This window comes from Balaenoptera acutorostrata, chromosome 11 (genome assembly GCF_949987535.1).
Source record: "Balaenoptera acutorostrata chromosome 11, mBalAcu1.1, whole genome shotgun sequence".
NCBI lineage: Eukaryota > Metazoa > Chordata > Mammalia > Artiodactyla > Balaenopteridae > Balaenoptera > Balaenoptera acutorostrata.
In genome coordinates, this window is record NC_080074.1 from 25,954,196 (window position 1) to 25,970,757 (window position 16,562).

Below are 16,562 nucleotides of genomic sequence, written 5' to 3' on the forward strand. Positions count from 1 at the left end.
AAAATAATTTTACAAACTAAATATAAGCCAAATAAAATGAATAAAATTCAAATTAACATTAATTGAATATGAAAAATGATTTTTACTGAAGCCAAAACACTGTTTACTACATAAATATGATTCCTTGAGTTTATCAAGTCTATACTACTCTTTATTCTGATTTAATTTTCCTATGATGGTTACCTGTTCTGTCATTTGAGGAGCATGCTGTGATACTGGTGTGAACACATAATTTGTGTTCATCCTATCTCTATTCTTTTCTCATAGAAACTCAAGTGGTTCTGTTTAGCATCAACGTAAATCATATCACAAATACAAATGTGGACAAGAAATCTTGTTGTCAGCATTTGGTTGTAAAGTGCTCACCAAATCATCCAAATAAAACTTAAAATAACATATTAAAATATTTTTTATTATTAAACATGACAAACACCAAAAATGTGATATGAACACCCATATGAACACCTTCTAGTGTTATCAAATCTTAATTTTGCCATAATTGCCTCATATTTTCATTTAAATTATACAGATGCATTTGAAGCCCCTCATGTACCAATCTACAAATAGACTAGCCTTCCTTACTCCACAGAATAACCACTAACCTGAATTTTGGTGTTCATCATCCACTTTCACATTTTTACTATTTTACTATATGTATATTAAATAGTATATAATTAATATATTTATGTAATGTTTTAAAAATCTCACGTACATGATAACTTACCTACCCTTAAAATTTTTTTTTTTTAGTTAAATGTGTACTTTTTTTAGATTTATCCATTCTATTATATGAATACAACACTCTGTATTCTCCCGTTGTTTGCCATTTAGGTTATTTCCAATTTCCAATTTTCCACTATTATATATAATGCTACCATAAATGTTCTCTTATATGTGTTATATTGTGTACTTGAGAAGGAGTTTCACTAGATCAGGGGCTGGCAAACTACAGCCCTCAGGCCAAATGTGGCCTGCCATCTACTTTTCTACAGGCTAAGCTGCCTGCTCTAAGGTTTAAATGGTTACTTTAAATGGTTATATAAGTACCTACATAAAATCTTTAATTTTTCCCCATGGCCACAAAGCCTAAAATATTTATTATCTGTTCCATGATAGAAAATGTTTGCTGACCCTTGTCCTGGGGTACAATCTAGATACTGTTGGGTCACAGTGTGCTTATTGTCAAATTTACCATTTATTGCCAAATAGCTCTCTCAAGTGGTTGCATAAATTTGCATTCCACCAGCAAAGTATGACACCCTGTTGTACCACATCCTCACAAATAAGTACTTTGTACTTATTTAACAAATGTCTATATAGCACATACAAGGGGCCAAGCAGTATGCTAACTCGTTAACTCAGGCACAGTTTAACTCATTCAATATTTTTTGGACTTCTAAAACTGATGTTATCAAACCTCTAAATTTTTGCCAATCTGATGGGTGTGAAATGGGATCTTGCCATTTTAATTGCATTTTCCTGGTTAGTAATTTTTCATGGTTTCTTGGACTTTCAGGTTTCTTTTCCTGTGAATTTCCTATTTGTAGTTTTCTTACTAATTTGTAGGAGTTCTTTATAGACTCATTCATTTAACAAATATTTATTGAATACTCATACTATGTGCTAGTGCTGTAAATCTAGTAATTGAACCGACAAAAATCTCAGTGTCCAAGGAGTTCACATTCATGCAGAGGAAGACAGCTAATAAACAAGTAAAATATTTAATGATGTTTAATATAATAGAGAAATAAAGCAGGGATGTGGGATAAGAAATACTTGAGAGGGACATACTTTTAAATGGGGTGATCAGAAAAGTCCTATGAAAGGACTTTTGAGAAAAAAACCTGAAGAAGGTAAGAGAGTGAGCTATACAGATAACAGAGGAAAGAGAGTTTAGGCAGAAGATACAGCAAGTACAGAAACCCTGAGGTGAGACTAGGCCTGGCTTATTTAGGAAACAGCAAGGAGGCCAGTGTGGCTGAAGCAGAGTAAGAAACCACAGTTTTAATACATTCTCATAGAGAATTTATGGGCCTTTCAAGAATCAAGAACTCAAATTATAGAAACACTTGGTATCTGCAATTCCATATCATGGGTTTTTTTTCACTTAACATAATCTTATGATCATTTTCCTAATTGGTTTCATTTTAATTCACAACAGGAAAGAAGGTGGGAAAGATAAGGTAATATGAAGTTGTCATATTTATCTTTTTTAGCATTTGAAAAGGAAAAATCTTTCCCATTAATTTTGTGCCTTAATGCTATATAGTCTGAATTCTATGATGTTAACTTTAATAACCACTTTTGAAAGATTTCTTCTCTTTTTCTAACACAGTGGTTTTCAGAATTCTCCAACTTTGTCTGCCAAGCCAAATCTGTAAAAATCAAGGTTCTAGTGCCATAAGACGTTAAGCCAATTATCATGTTACTAGGGAGGGAGCTGGCAGCACACTAATGAAGCACATAACGGTGCTGGCATCAGACTAACTCCAGACTCTCACGTCCACAACAGCTGTTAGGTCTCTGATGTCCCCAGAGAGTCTCTGAAATTCATCCGGATGAGCTCCGGATTGAGGAAGAGACTGTTCAGTCTCCTGCTACAGCAATATTCCCAATGGGTATAAAATAGTGCCCCGGGCACCTTTTTCAACAGAAACGTGATAATCAGTTTTCTAAGCACTGTGGTTCATTTTCAAATCTATTTGCCTACCTACCTATTTACCTGCCATAAGTTTCCATAACTAGGAATATAATGCACTATACCAAGATACTCTTCATTTCTACCACTTCTTGTGGGGTAGAGAGCATCAGATGTAAAATTTCACTTCCTGTCCAACAAAACTGGCTTTAACTAGTACCAGAGAACTGTAAACAATACTTCTTTTTTGAAACGTTCTAACAACCCAGTATAACTAAATAGGTTTTCCTCTTCTTCCAAATTTCTTTTAAGAAAACACATCTGGGCTGAAGCCTAATCAAAAAAAGATTTATTCAAAAGCAAATTTTAATGTCTGATTTCTTAACATATGAAAAGGGAGTACTGGAAAGCAGCCAAGGAAAGGTCTTCAAGTAACAGACTTATTCATGTTCTTTTTATTAAATTTTTTTTTCTTTTTTCTTTTTTCTTTTCTTATACAATTTTTAAAGGTTACTTTCCATTTATTAGTATATTCACTATAAATATTCACTATATTCCCCATGTTGTACAATACATCCTTGAGCCTATTTTATACCCAATAGTTTGTACCTCCCACTCCCCCACCCCAATATTGTCCCTCCCTACTCATGTTCTTATAGGCTCAAGGACTAAAGAGAAGAGCATTATGTTGAGGAGTAAGATATGCATGGTAGTTACCATACTCTCTTGCTTTGGTGGAATCATCAAAGGCCGTGGGCTGTCCACTCAGGTTGCTACAATTTCTGAATGAGCAATCCTCTGCTTTGTTTAGATGATAAGCAATATTATTTAACAAATCACAACAGCTCATTTTAAGCATCTTTATCTTTCCCACTATTTAATTCCACTGTGATTTTCTACGTGCAGATCTCGTTCTGGTTTCTCAAGAAGCTTTAGCTAGAGCCAATATGTCAGTATTTTCCATTTTCCATGTCTACCTACCCAATCTCACCAGAATCACACTCTCATTTCCACTTGTATGTCTGTCAGCATCTCTAATTCATTATATTCTCCTCTTACTAGACCTCTGTTGTTTTTTGCCTGACCAGATCCATTTCCCCTTCTTTCTTGCTATTTCTGTGGTAGCTCAACCCAGTTTTTCTTTGGGGAACCACTCTTCCGCCATTTAATACAGTCTTAGAGAGGCCAATCAGATGTTCTGTCCCTAGAATTTAAATCTTGAGATGAAAGTGACAAATTCTGAAAATGATTAGAGTTCATGATTCCAATGGCAAAGCCATAAAGAGACTGCCCAATAGATCTCTGGAGCTCTCTTGTTTCTTGTCCTTTCAGAGTTCTGGTTCTTCGGCTTTTTCTCCTTTCTATGAGCTACTCAATAAACTTTCAATAATTAAATTAGACTATTGATTACTACAAAAAAAAAAAAACTTAATACACTCCTAAAATGCTCTCCTTCTCCTAACTTCCCTATTTCTGTTAGTGAAACTACAATCCGCTCTGTCACCTTGGCTGAAAATTTCAAGTACATTTTTATGTTTCCTCATAAAATTGGATGCTTGTCCTCATCCAATCCAGTGACAGGATTTGTAGACCTGTAGACCCTAACTCTGCAGCATCCCTTGATATTTCTTCCTATCTACACCCATGGCCACCTCTCAGACCCACATCCCATCTGCCTTAGAAAGACAGTACAATGGAAAGATCGGGGGCTTCAGATTCTCCCCAACCCAGGCTTAAAATCTGGCTTTTCTACTTGTTAGCTATACGCTGCCTTGAACAAGCTAATTAACCTCTCTGAGCCTTCCGTTTTTCATTTGTTAATAGTACCTCTCTCATAACCTTATTGTAAATATTAAATACGATCATATGGATAAAATTCCTTATAAACTTTATGGCTTATAGTTGGTACTCAATTTAGTTACTGTTGTGTGTTACCAATTTCACTAGTTTCTAACTGGTCCCTGTCTTCATTTTTTCTCCATTCCAATAGTTTTGATACGGTAATGCCAGATTAATTTTCATATATATATATTTAAATTCATGTAACTTCTTTAAGCTGATAGCTTTGAAAATTCCCCTTTATCTAACAAATTAAATTCAGGCCCTAACTGCATATCAATCAAGTTCCTCCATGATACCTTCTATTATTCTCAACTCAATCTGTACCCAGGATAAACAGAACAACTGGTTCTTCCATGAACACTCTCTCTCCTTTCTCTCTTACATTTCTTTGCTCATCCTTTTATCTCTGTATTCCTGTCAAATTTCTATTTGTTAGAATCTTAGATGAGTAAATAAATGTAAAAGACTTAAAATAGTGTCTGGCATGTAGTAAGTGCTCCCCAGCAAATGTTACCTGCTGTTATGCCACTCAGTGCCTATAAAATGCAATGTGTGAGGGTAGGAGGGGAGGGGTTAGGGAAGAGGTAGAATTATACCTAATTGTTAAATCAGTAAGAATGAAAATCCTGGGGAATTTCCTGGTGGTCCAGTGGTTAGGACTCTGCTCTCACTGCCGAGGGCCCGCGTTTGATCCCTGGTCGGGGAACTAAAATCCCACAAGCTGAGCGGCATGGCCAAAAAAAAAAAAAGAATGAAAATCCTATCCATTCTGGGCTTTAAGAATATAAAGATGAATAATAAGACATAACCATCGTCCTCAAGGATCACAGTCTAGAGAGGGAACAGGTACATAAATAAGTATAAGAATGCTATTATAGACTATGTACAAAGGCATTTTGAAAGTCTTCCAAAGATTTCTTCTGGCAAATCTTTCATACATAATAATTGTAATACACAATTTTAACTGTTGGGAGAAAATAACCTAGTTATTCTTCAAAGTCCACTTCAAATCGTTCTTCAGCCATGAAGCCTTTTTCCATCTTCCCAAACATGTGGCCTTCCCATCCAAGCATATTGTACCTGACCTAGAACACTTATTACTGTTTACACACTTACTTTATTCACCTTACTGAATTATAAGCCTTAAGGCAAGAATTGTATCTTGCTCATCTCTATATACTCTGAAGTATGTAGCATCATGTCCTGCACATGATAGGTGCTTAATAAATATTTTAAAAATTGGATAGCATTACCTTCAAAGGATTTCTCAATGATTTGATTTGATTTGATTTTTATTGTGGTGAACATTAATTGTAAGAAAACAGTTGTCTTTCCTATAGGTTAACCATTCAGTTGTTCCATTCCATTAGCATGGAATATTAATCCAGACTATATTTAGCATAACATCAATTACAAGCATTAAAATATATAATTGTTTCTACATTTCTATATTTCTCTTAGGTCAATACTTTATTGGATGATAACTAATTCAAAAAATGACTCTATTTCTTTTGAGTGACTTTTCATGGTTTCTTATGGATTATATTGTATGAATCACTCAAGCCTTAAAGAGTTATGCCACTTGGATTTACTTGCAATTGTTTTTTGTTGTTTTTTTTTTTACTTTTTTTCTAAATAACTAACACCATTTTCATTTACTTTCTGTAGGTAAATGTGAGTGTAAGGAACAGGTGTTAAGAAACTCCAAGGCATTCTGTGGAATGAAATATTCATACGGTGAGTTTGAAGTGCTTGAATGCTTCTAAGGATCTATTCAAACTAAGTACGAAGAGTTTTTAAGGAAATGGGTGGCCTGGTTTATGACATTCACAGTAAATCAAAGCACTAGTCTTATATAATAATAGTAAACATAGTAGTCTGGCCTTGACCTAGATTTTCCTAATAGAGATGGTGTTGAATGTAATGGTGAGAGCAGGAGGCTTTTAGAGCAAAAGCAGGGTTATCCTGCTATGTGGAAAAGAGGCAAACAAGAAAAAGAAAAAAATCTTGACACGTAATCCTTTCTTATAAATGCTTCTTGTATTAGTAATCTAAAAGGGAAGCCTCTAGCCACTTAAATGATTTCTCAGCCAGTTTATCCTGTAGTACTACTAGGCAGAAATCAGTTTAAAGCAGTATATTTCACAGTGATTAAAAGCTCAGGCTTTGGGCTCAGACCTACATGGGTTTTATTTGTGGTTTGTTGGGTGGGTAACTTAAAGTCTCCAGACTTCCTCATCTGTAAAATAGGGATGACGCCACCTTCCCCATGAAATGAGATTTTTGAAAAGCACACAGCACATTACCTTGCACATACTAGATGCTCAGTCAGTGTTAGGGAGGAGGAAGGGGAAATATAGTGGGGAGGCCTTGAGACGAGCTCTCTGCCTGAGTCTCTTCCATGCCCTCTCAGTATACTCTAGACTCCTCTACCTTTCAAATGCCAGGAAAATACAGTGTATGGACAAAGGAAAATGCCATTGCCCTAAGTAAAAACTGTTACTATCTTCAAATTCTAAATGGCTTTATGTTTATTATTAAGTATATTAAAGATGCCTTATCTTGCCAACATATCATTGACTAGTGTCTGAATCTTTTTATTATTCCATAATATATACAGCATTATTTATTATTTATGCATTACAATGAAGAGAAAATTTTAAGTCATGATTTCTGAAACAAAACGTTTAGGTTCTTGATAACATTGTATTTAATCTCATAAAAGATAAAAACATAAATGTTAAAAACCTCAAAGATCTTATCTAAAATTATGTGCATATTTCCCTCCTTTCACCTGCCAACTTAGTTAAATAATAGAAGCAAACTTTTGAAATGCATAGTGCCCAGTAAAGAAAAGTCAGTTTAGAGGGAAAGGTATTTACTATTAAAAGCAAAAAAACATGACAATTTAGTCCAAAGTCATTCAGTTCAATAGAAATATCAACTGGTTTTCATTATCACATAGATTCAGTAGCTCTATGACTGAATTTACAAATAACCACATTGGTATCTTTTAATACAACTGTATTATTTTCTGCTTAAGAGAACTTGAATGCTTTTAATGATGTCATAAAGTATCTTGGTCTTATTAAGTGCAATATAACTATAGACTTGGGGAAAAATGGTCTCCCCCTCCCCATTCTCTGACTTAATAGAAAAAATACTCGATTCATTTTGTTTATTCTTTTAGCAAATATTTATTGAGTTATAATAGTGAGTCGATAAGGTTACTGCTCTCTTTGAGCTTATGGTCTAGTAGAAAAATAATAGTGAACTTTTATTGAGCATTGGCCATGTGCGAGGGGCTACTACAATATGTACCCTTCATGCATTTATCTTACCAGGGTTCTAGTCCAAAGTCTACCTCTAATCAATCAGTCATACACATTTGAGCAGTTTACTTAATTACTTAAAACTTGCTTTCTCATACATAAAACAAGACTAGATGAGCTCTTAAGAGCCCTTAGATGTCTAAAATCTGGTGAATCTATAATTTGGTGAATTTGGTGAATCTATAAAGAAAACATGGCCGTCTGACAGCCATATTCTCAGGATATGGTACCAGCCAAGATAGGGTTCTTTTATTACACACAATCTTCCATCATCTTCCAAGATATAGATGAGCCAGTAAGAACTCTCCTAATAATACAGAACATTGCATTCAGTGTTCCTTAGGTCTATGTTTTTCCCCACCCCAATTTATCCCATTACTTGATCCCTATCCACATCCATTTCATAGATGGAAGAACATAATAGAATCAGGAGTCATATCGAAAACTGGAGCTCTGCCATCACGTAGGACAGCTTCCTAATCTCAGTCAGCTTGCATTTTACACCAGGGAAGAAAATTAAGTAATCAATAATATTATTTAATCTCTTTAGAATATACAAAATATGTCCTGGCAGTAACATTTTGCTTTTTGTCATAACATTACACAAAGCTAGCTATAAGAGTATAATATAGTCAGAATCTAAATAAAAACCAGGATAACAATTCTACTTCCTGTGCATCTTTTTTCTATTTAGATTTGATAGCTGAATGTGTTTAAAATTTATTTGCAGTAGGCAAATGGCTGATATTCTCTTAGCATAGTGATATGGACAGAAGTAGCAGTTGAAAAATGTAAGAAAGAAGAGGATAGTTAATATAGATAAATGAGATGAAGTCAGTGCAAAATCAATGAGCTTAATGATTTTCTTTCTTTTTATTGAGGTGTATACAGTTAATGTACAATATTATATGTTTCAGGTGTACAACTAACGATTTACAATTTTTAAAGGTTATATTCCATTTACAGTTATTATAAAATATTGGCTATATTCCCTGTGTTGTACAATACAATATATTCTTGTAGCTTATCTATTTTATACATAGTAGTTTGTACCTCTTAATCCCTAATGATTTTTAAAGCAAATTTCCACATTATCATCATTGGTTCACTTTTCCATTATACTCTGAAATGCATATTTAAGTTGTTCAAAGTTCAAAGGATAGTATGAAATTCTATGCATTTTGACTTTTGGAATTGTGTTGTTACAGTGCTAAAAATAAAGATTTTATCAGCTCATGATAAAGGATCTCATGCTGAGGTCAATGTGAAGATTAAAAAAGTCTTAAAATCCACCAAATTGAAAATTTTACGAGGAAAACGAACATTATATCCAGAATCATGGACTAACAGAGGCTGCACTTGTCCAATCCTCAACCCTGGTGAGCATTAGTCTCTTCTAGCTTGTTACCTACCGTGTTTCTGCTGATTTGCTGCTTGTCCTACATTCTCTGAACCACAACCTAAATAAACTCAGCAAGAGTATCTCTCCTTTTCACCAGCTGATCTAGGGAAAATCCAAATGGAATTCTTTGAACTGACATCAAAAATTTTTTCTCTTTCACATGCTCTATAAAAGTAAAATATTTTAAAATCCAGCAATATAATATTTTCTGTCCTGAAAGAGAAGTCTCAGATTGGTTCCAGGTGTCAGTAGCAAGGAAAGCACTTTCATGAATTTATCTGCCAATAATACTGTATTGGAAAGCTAGGTCCTATTATGATGCCCTGGTTAGAGCTTGCTCCCAAAAGGGAGTTCAAATGCAAAATTCCATCTGTGCAAATAATACCGAATTCATTTTTACTGTTGCATGAGAAGCATCTGTTTCTCCTGGATAGAAAACAACTCTCAAGTTCTCATCATCTTCTTTTTCATTAAATGATCATTTTGGTTTCAAATTAGAAACAGCAAAAATAAACAAACAACAACAAAACTACAGAATCTTAGAGAAACTTGCAGTGGAGGGAAATTTGCACATTAAAACATTGTGGCAGACATAGAGGCAAGCAAGTAAGCATGGGATTCATACCTGTTCACTCTACAAGTACACTCCTCATACTGTGTCATAAGCTGCTTATTTCTGTCTCCCTCATTAAATTTGAGGATGGGATTTAGATTTTTGACCATACTATCTCCAGGGCCTACCATTAGTACCCAAATAATAGTAACAAAGTACCCACAGAGTAAGTTCTAGTAAAACAAATAATATATTTTTTAATCTTCTGTATTTCCCTGTTTACGAAGTTGCCAGCTGTGTCTTAATGGCACTGCTGAAACACGTGTGTAATTTGTGTTCTGGATCTAATTCTTTTCAAATTTAAGTCCAGGAAACCACAGTTATGTTAAGAAGTCATTTATGGTCTTTGGTTAATAAATTTGAGAGAAATAGATAACTGAGTGAGAGAAAGAGAAAGAGAGAGAAAAACTATCAATAAAATACTCCCCGCAACCTAAACAATCTACACAGTGATATAAAACTCTCGACTTTTGACTATTGACTAATCTCTCACACCCTTTTATACCTCTTCATATTTTATTTAAATTAATCTAAATTTTAATAAGGAAAATTTTAAAGACATTTTAAAATAAATATGTTTACAAAGAATAAATGAATTAATCAGAATCTTGGATTTTGAATACCGGAGACTAGGAGTCATCAATTTAAGTTCTGTTTCCCAGGGCTCTTTCTATAAGCACTTTCTACTATCTTGGCAAAAAAAAAAAAAAAAAAAGAAAGAAAGAAAGAAAGAAATCCACTCAGATTTTTAGTAAGACATTATAAACAAAAGCTTTGACAATCTGAGCCACCCTCCAGGAAGTGAACTATACTTCCTAATCAGATTTCTGCCAAATAGAGTAAAAGAATCAACTGAGTTCATCACAATTGAAAACATAAGCACAATTATTCAAAGAATTCTTGAAAACATGTTTATTCACTTTGATGAAAAGACTAGAACCTGCCAAAGCAAAACCAGACACTCTTTCATTTCACATTGTTTGTCTATTTTACAAGTTCAATAGCTAAGGCCAAAGAAAGCTGATAAGAAAATTCTGAAACTTTACACGCCAACATTTCCTTTGCTACTTTTGAAAAGGAGTAATCTAATTGGCATCCCTGCAAATTCATTCATTCCTACATACATACATACATTTACTCATTCATCAATCATATATTTTAGAATACCAAGACTAGCACTAAAGTATTATATTTTCTTTCTCTATGGATACAAAGTAAACTTTGCGCCCTCAAACTTATAGCAAGGTTGGGACTTCCCTGGTGGCGCAGTGGTTAAGAATCCGCCTGCCAATGCAGGGGACACAGGTTTGAGCCCTGGGCCGGGAAGATCCCACATACCGCAGAGCAACTAAGCCCATGTGCCACAACTACTGAGCCTGCGCTCTAGAGCCCGTGAGCCACAACTACTGAGCCTGCGTGGCACAACTACTGCAGCCCGTGTGCCTAGAGCCTGTGCTCCGCAACAAAGAGAAGCCACCACAATGAGAAGCCCGCGCACCGCAACGAAGAGTAGGCCCCGCTCACTGCAACTAGAGAAAGCCCGCGCACAGCAACAAAGACCCAACGCAGCCAAAAAATAAAAATAAATAAATAAATAAAAACTTATAGCAAGGTAGATGTCAAAAGCATAGAGATAGGAAAATAAAATGTAAATGCTAATAAGTGATACAACAGGTAACATTGTTTTCCATGCTAACTTTTGGCATGATGCTGTTCCATAATTTATGGATTTATTCAGCATCATTTTTATTAGTTTAATTTATATTTATACTTCAAAGTAATGGCAAACTCCTATAATATTTGTTCTATTTATAGTTTCAAAGTAAATTCATTTAAATACTAGACTTAGGGCTTCCCTGGTGGCACAGTGGTTGGGAATCTGCCTGCCAATGCAGGGGACACGGGTTCGAGCCCTGGTCTGGGAAGATCCCACATGCCACGGAGCAACTAGGCCCGTGAGCCACAACTACTGAGCCTGCGCGTCTGGAGCCTGTGCTCTGCAACAAGAGAGGCTGCGATAGTGAGAGGCCCACGCACCATGATGAAGAGTGGCCCCCTCTTGCTGCAACTAGAGAAAGCCCTCGCACAGAAATGAAGACCCAACACAGCCAAAAATAAATAAATAAATAATAATTTAAAAAACTTCCTTATAAAAAAAAATAATATTAAGAAAATAAAATAAAATACTAGACTTAACACTGAAAGTTTCCTAAAAATTGTTTATCATATTTTTAAATGAGGATTTTATTATTTTAGAGATGATACAAACAATATCAAGACGATTATGTTTTAACTAGTCTGTTAATTAAATATTGGGATTCTTTTCCATGAAGAAGCTAAGGTTACCCTTTAAAGAATTTAAATACCTTATAATCCATCTTACATATATATATATGTATATATTTTAACAAAAATGAAATCATAAGTATATGCTTCATTCTGCAACCTACTTCAGTTATTATCTTTACCTTCAGTTTTAATTTTCATATATTCTAATACTCAGATCATATTCCAATTTCCCAATTGATCCCAAAATGTTCTTTAGACGTGGTTTGTCCTTGCCAGTATTCAATCCAGAATCACACATTGTATCTAGTTTTTAAGTCCCTCAAGTATCTTTTATTCATGCAGAGTTTCTTTTTAGTATTGAAGAAATTATTATTGTTGAAGAAACCAGGCCAGGTGTCCTGTAGATTATCCTGCCTTCTATATTTGTCTGGTTGGTTCTTTGTGGTGTCATTTAGCTTGTCTCTCTACTTCCTATATTTCTTGTAATCATAAAGAAAAGCTTGATAGACTCAAGATAAACATTTTGTCTAGAATTCATCATAGATATTGTTGTGTGCTTCATGTTAAATCACATCACAAGATATATAGTACCTGGACGACCCACCGTCAGGGTTGCTAAACTTGACTCTGGGGTTGGAGTGATTACAGTCTGATCTCTCCATTGGGTTCCCTTTTGAGACTAGAAAACAATGAGTATGAGTTACTTAGTCACTAAGCAAACATCCAGTTCCCCATTAACTATTCAATTTAATGATTTTATCACCAATTGGCAATTCCTTCCTCAATGAATAATTTCATTAGAATTTGAGAAATGATGTTTTTCTAATTTCACCTAATTCCCTTCATTTATCAATTAACATTATTCTGTAAGAGGACTTTCTCTCCCAAGCTGGGCTATTAGGTTACCATGAAATATAGTTCCTATTATAAAAGCAGGATAGGGCTTCCCTGGTGGCGCAGTGGTTAAGAATCCGCCTGCCAATGCAGGGGACACGGGTTCGAGCCCTGGTCCGGGAAGATCCCACATGCCGCAGAGCAACTAAGCTCGTGCGCCACAACTACTGAGCCTGCGCTCTAGAGCCTGTGAGCCACAACTACTGAGCCCAAGTGCCACAACTACTGAAGCCCATGCGCCTAGAGCCCGTGCTCCACAATAAGAGAAGCCACCGCAATGAGAAGCCTGCGCACCGCAATGAAGAGTAGCCCCCGCTCACCGCAACTAGAGAAAGCCCGCACACAGCAACGAAGACCCAACACAGCCAAAAATAAATAAATAAAATAAATAAATTTATAAAAAAAAAAAAAAAAAAAAAAGCAGGATAAATGCTAAATTCTTTCCTTTAATTTCCAATTTCCAAAGTAAGGAATGGTTTTAACAACTGTCTCAAGATGACAAGTTAATTTTTCTCTGGATTTCTCTTTTTTTGAGTATCACTTTGGAATTATGGATTTTTGTTGATTCAGTATGTTAACACACACACAATTATTACATTCTTGGTGCTCAAATTATCACAACTTTGGCAAGTTATAACCCTCCCTTGCTGGTTCCTGTATCCTTTTAAAATGATTCCCATTAACCTTTGAAAGCTTCCTTGCTTTTTTTAGCACAATAAGAAATACCATGCTTACCTTGTATCTTCCTGCCCTGGACCTAAAAAAAGCATTTCTTCAAGAAGCCTTGTTTACTTTTGTTTTGTCTTTAGTGAGACCTGTTATTAGAGACATTATGTTTGTTACAGGTGTTCATTACCACTGGAATGACATTTTTAAAGCCATTTTAGTGCATGAACAAGACTATATATATTAAACCATGAGTTTAAATTGATATTTTCAATTGAATTTTAACATCTCATGTTTTCCCTTAACTTGAGTTTTAAAGTATATGTCTCTTTATCTTATATAGGAAAGTTTTATTTTATAAATGTAATTACTTATTTGCTCTACCCTATAATATTAAAGAAAATTGTTTCAAAATACTAATATTGATATTACTACAGACATGTACTGAGGGAGATTATCACACTTCTTTTTATTAATGTATAGATAATGAGATTGTCCTTTTGGATTTTTATGTTTGTTAGCCAAAATTTTTACCTGAAGCCTGAAAAGAATTTTGAATTATAAAGTCAGCACTAGTCAAGTCTCATCTTTTTTTTAAGTATGACAAACAAACATTCTATATTCCAAAAACACATCGACTTTATATAGGAGACATGTGTTATTTTGTATAATCCATAGCTCTCTTCCAATACGTTTTCCCAAGTGATTGTTTCACTTTTATAAAATCCTCCTTAATATACACTACCATACATAGTGGGTCTCCAAGAAATATTGAACTGTAGCAGCATGTTAAGTACCCACAGAATCCTCACTTCTTCACCATAGAGGAAAAGAGTAAAAATTCAACAATCAGACAGGCCTGAGCTTGAGTCAGGGTGCACTGCTTACTGGGAAACACTGTTCCTCAATCTTGCCAAGCCTCGTTTCCTCATTTGTAAAACAAGGAAAGAAGAAAGATAATACCTACTTCATAGGGTTATTTTCAAGATTAAATGAGATAATACATTTAAAGCACTTAGCGCATAATAAATATTTACTAAGTGTCAGCTATTATTGCCTATGACTCCCTATTTCAACTATGAATTTATAAAACCGTGAACCATGTATATATAAAACTGCTAAAGTCACATCTCTCCCTTCAATAAACTATGATACTACATAGTCCCTAATTTTGTTCTCTTTCAGGTTTGGAGTACCTTGTAGCAGGACATGAGGATGTAAGAACAGGCAAACTAGTTGTGAATATGAAAAGTTTTGTCCAGCACTGGAAACCATCTCTTGGAAGAAAAGTCATGGATATTTTGAAAAGAGAGTGCAAGTAACAGAAAAGGTGTATAGCACATAATGGCAATTCTCTATGTACAAAACACAAACATAATGGAAAGGAGACCTCAAAGATGAAACTGGAATTTTTTTTTAGTGCCAAAATATATAGAAATGTTCCAATGCATGGCCCTTGTCTACCCCATCTCTTTTGGGCCCATGTTTAAATACAGTTTGTTTCATAAAGTGGAATGAAAAAATCCAATACCGATACCTATTTTCTATGGGACTGATTCTGAAATTCATAACTATTAAGAATATTTTAATAGCAGTAAGATATTTAGCAGTAATCCATTAAGGGCAATGCACCTAACAAGGACTCCTCCCATCTTCAGATATGTTACTTACATTTGTGCTACTTGAAGTAATTAATGAGATTTTAAGGAATCCCCAACCCTAGTATCAGAAAAGGTGTTTCTTTAAAAGAGCCTTCTCTTGCGTGATGTGTGTGAACTTTGGTCTGTGGGGTGTTAAATGGAACCTCTCCACATGTATATAGTATTTCATTGTATAAAGCACTTTACTACCTATCACTTGTGTTGTGAAAGTTTGGAGACTGCCGTTGACAGAAAAAAAGAAAAAAGAAAAGGGCATGTAAGAAAACCTGCTGAAACAGAAGCACTATCGCTACGCGCGGAAAAAAAGTGACCACAAAATGGAAGTTGTACTCTTTAAACTTGAATACTTGAGAGTAACTATGTGAAGATGCAACCTGAAAGGAGAATATGTTTGCATGAAGTCTCAGCTTTGGGATAGAGGTTAGATTCCACAGATACCGGCCATGATGAAACTTTTAAAAAAACTGAACAAGAAGAGACTCTAAAATAAGAGAAAGGAGTCATAAGTGTAGAAAATGCTTGGATAAAGAGGAAATGGACTTTAAATTTTAAAAAGCCCATTTATTTGCAATGCACTTGTATACACTTCACAAATTATTGTAGACACAATTTGTTTTGTTTTTGTGTTTAGTATTTAAACCTGAATATGGAAACAGTTTCCTCCTTGTCTTTATTAGCAGTATATGGTCATTCTATTCACTCATTTTTTGACTCAATGTATGTGATAGTTCACCAAATTACAGTTTTTCATTATTATTTCTCTTCTGTACTCATGCATAACCACTATACATATCGTTTCTTCTGTACTTGAATATATAAAACGTGAACCACAGTGCCATAAGATTAACTTCACATACAGAACATATTTTTCCTGAGGTCCTGTGGACTTGCAAAATATATATATATATTGCTCTGTTAATTTTTTATATTTCATATATGTAATAAAGGAATATGATCTCCTGATTTTTGCCTCATTTCCTGATCAACTCTTTCACTGATGCTAAAGATTACCTTCTCTTAATGAGGGAACTCAAATATAATTCCTTAAATTAAGAAAATCAAATAAGGACCTGGTATTTCTACTCTTATATTCTGGGGTTTGGGGATGGAGTGGAAGCTAATTCAGATGGGTTTACTTTCTGTAGCTGTTGGACGTGAACTTTTTCATCAGATGCATTGCATTTTTTTATATTACATTTACTTTTTAACTAATTTAAAAAGTAAT

At 34.6% G+C, this 16,562-nt stretch overlaps 1 protein-coding gene across 1 annotated transcript in view; it reads left to right on the forward strand.

Annotated features, from left to right (window-relative positions):
- Positions 1 to 16,300, forward strand: part of NTN4 (netrin 4) — a 98,999-nt gene extending 82,699 nt beyond the window's left edge. The window contains exons 6-8 of the mRNA XM_057557526.1: positions 6,134 to 6,217; positions 9,021 to 9,191; positions 14,862 to 16,300. Of these exons, the coding sequence (XP_057413509.1) occupies positions 6,134 to 6,217; positions 9,021 to 9,191; positions 14,862 to 14,998 (392 nt within the window). The 3' untranslated portion in view covers positions 14,999 to 16,300. The remainder of the gene's footprint in view (positions 1 to 6,133; positions 6,218 to 9,020; positions 9,192 to 14,861) is intronic.
- The last annotated feature ends 262 nt before the right edge of the window (positions 16,301 to 16,562 follow it).